General features: G+C 27.4%; 1 protein-coding gene across 1 annotated transcript; it reads right to left on the minus strand.

Annotated features, from left to right (window-relative positions):
* Positions 1–606: 606 nt before the first annotated feature.
* On the minus strand, positions 607–1,910 carry LOC105627681 (39S ribosomal protein L46, mitochondrial). Its single transcript, XM_012208960.1, has 4 exons — positions 1,853–1,910; positions 1,306–1,662; positions 978–1,120; positions 607–879 (listed from the first exon to the last, which is right to left on the minus strand). The coding sequence occupies exons 1-4, from the start codon at positions 1,908–1,910 to the stop codon at positions 607–609; spliced, it is 831 nt and encodes a 276-aa protein (XP_012064350.1).
* Between the last annotated feature and the right edge of the window lie 609 nt (positions 1,911–2,519).

Raw genomic sequence — 2,519 nt, forward strand, 5'->3', positions numbered from 1 at the left:
ATAAATTTAACTATATTCCTTATTAAAGTTTTTACTTTGTTGATAAATTTTTTATTTCGTATAACTTCGTATAATGTATGCTATACGAAGTTATTACGCACACACACGCACACACACACACATGGAGGAACAGACTTTCAAAATGAGTTTTGTCCAAAATTTCATTTTTTTTAGTTAGAGGCATAGTGTTCAATGTTGAGACTCGTTTTATAAGCTACTCTGAGATATTCAGAAAGCATTTTTTCATCATGAAATTTATATGCTAAAAGAACAGATACTTCAAAGTGCATTATGTTTTTTAATTACAAAGAAATGCATTTGTTTAATATTTTTAATAATTGTTTAGCAATTTTAATATTTTACATCCTACCGATTGGCATATTGCATTATTTTCTATAAAGTGCGTAATTTTGTGTGTGTAATTTCTTATTTTTTGAAAATTACAAATTTTGGACAAAATGCATTTTGAAAGTCTGTTCCTCATATGTTCTTTTATCTTAATATTGAAGAGTATTAGGAATTCTTAATATAACTATTATTAATATAGAAATAGATTACATTAACAGTAAAAGAACAAAGAATAAATTCAATATTTTATATTAGCTTTTAAATAAATGTCATAAATTGTGAAATACTTTTTTGTACTTCATTAGGTAACATTTTTTCTAATTCTTCGTTATCCAACCACTGATACTTTATATTATTGGTGATATCTCCATCTATATATTTTGCCAAGAAATAAAAAATTTTAGCACCATAACTTCCTTGCTCGCAAAGCTTTTTGGGATATTTGTATTTATAAAAACCGATAGGTGCATTACCATAAAACTTCACTTTAATATTTGCACCACATGCATCTTGTAATACTCTCTCTGCAGTCTGCAAAAGAATAATTTTATTTAACCAAATTATATTTTTAGTCTTTGTTGAATATTCAGACATATCAAATTAGTTATACAAAAAAATTGGAAACATACTTGTCTCATTGTCTCTCCTTCTTTTCGAATACCTTGCGGAGGTATCCAATAATGTGAATTACCTACTTTTTGTTGTACTAGTAAAAGCAAATTTTTGTTCAATTTACGTTTTAAAGTTGACGTTACATTTTGTTCATCAAATTCTAAAAATAATGCATGCAAATAAATTATTTATGAGAAAAATAATATTAAAATATTAAAATCATAGAATATAAAATAATTTCATGATTCATGAAATAAAGATTTGTACATGATTTATTTTATAAACATATATTCTGCTTTTTTACAAATTGTTATGCTCTATTATGAAAAGAAACTTAATACATACTCGTAATTGTTGGCGCAAATTTAAAATTGTTTAATTCCTCTTGACTGCTATCCTCAAACTCCTGTGCAGTTTGTACCAAATCTATTGTGTCTTCCTTGCTGCTTGACTTTTTTTGTTCCTCTTTTTCTCTTTTCAGTTCGTGATCAGATTTTAAACTAGTTTCATATTCAATTTTTTTCAACATATTATAAAATTTCAGTTCCATTTCTCCCATTGACTGTATTATAATTGGATGACGTTCTAAACAAACAGCACTGTATAAATCCCATTTTCTCGTAGATGTGATAGTACTAAACGTCCGAGTATCCTGATGTTGAACGACACTGAAATATATTGCGATAGCTTTTTGTGATGTATCTGCATAAAAAAATTTAATATTGTAAGATATTCGTGCATAATTATAGATGACAGAGATAGTTAAATGACATTAAATTGTTAATAGTCCAGTTAAAGATTAACAATACTAGAATTGCTCAGTTGCCGCTTTTTTAAGTTAATATTATCCAATATTCAAATAGAAGAGAAAAACCTAATTGTTTTTGCTTACCCAATAAAATCTGATTTAAATTATACGACCCGGCAGATCGAAAAATTTGTTTGAACATTTTAAGTCTGTTTTTTATTTTTGTATAAAACTGCACCAAAACTCTCTTTCTCGCTTTCGTCTAACATATATCTATCTTACTTTAAATTCCAAAAGTGTTTACTGGTGTTTACTAGTTCAGTCAGAAAACAGATCTCATATTATTAGTTATTTCATAAACTAATCAGAGAATTAGCCTCTCTCTTGGTCTTTCTAACCTAACAAAGGTTAGGATTCGATATCTTGACCATCCGACACTTCGAGAATCGCAATATCGTCATTCGATAGATCACCGCGCCGCGATCTGTATCTTTCGCAATTTTTATAACGCGATTTATAACTATTGTAGGAAGTGTATTTTATAGGCGAAAAGTAGTGCATTCTGTAAAATTGAACATTCGTATGTGTGAATTATATGATCAGTATACATCAGTATTCCATCTCTGTTCAGTTGGTTTTCTTTGGTTCACTTTATCTTCGCAATTTTTGCTTGCCCTAAAGGTAAACTATCAATTTTTAAGTACGTGTATTTAATAATTATCACTCTTTGGTATCATTTTATACGCTATTTCAATAACAAATATACATATAATTGATATATATATATATATATATATATATATATATATTA

Source organism: Atta cephalotes, assembly GCF_000143395.1.
Source record: "Atta cephalotes unplaced genomic scaffold scaffold00010, whole genome shotgun sequence".
NCBI classification, from domain to species: Eukaryota; Metazoa; Arthropoda; class Insecta; order Hymenoptera; family Formicidae; genus Atta; species Atta cephalotes.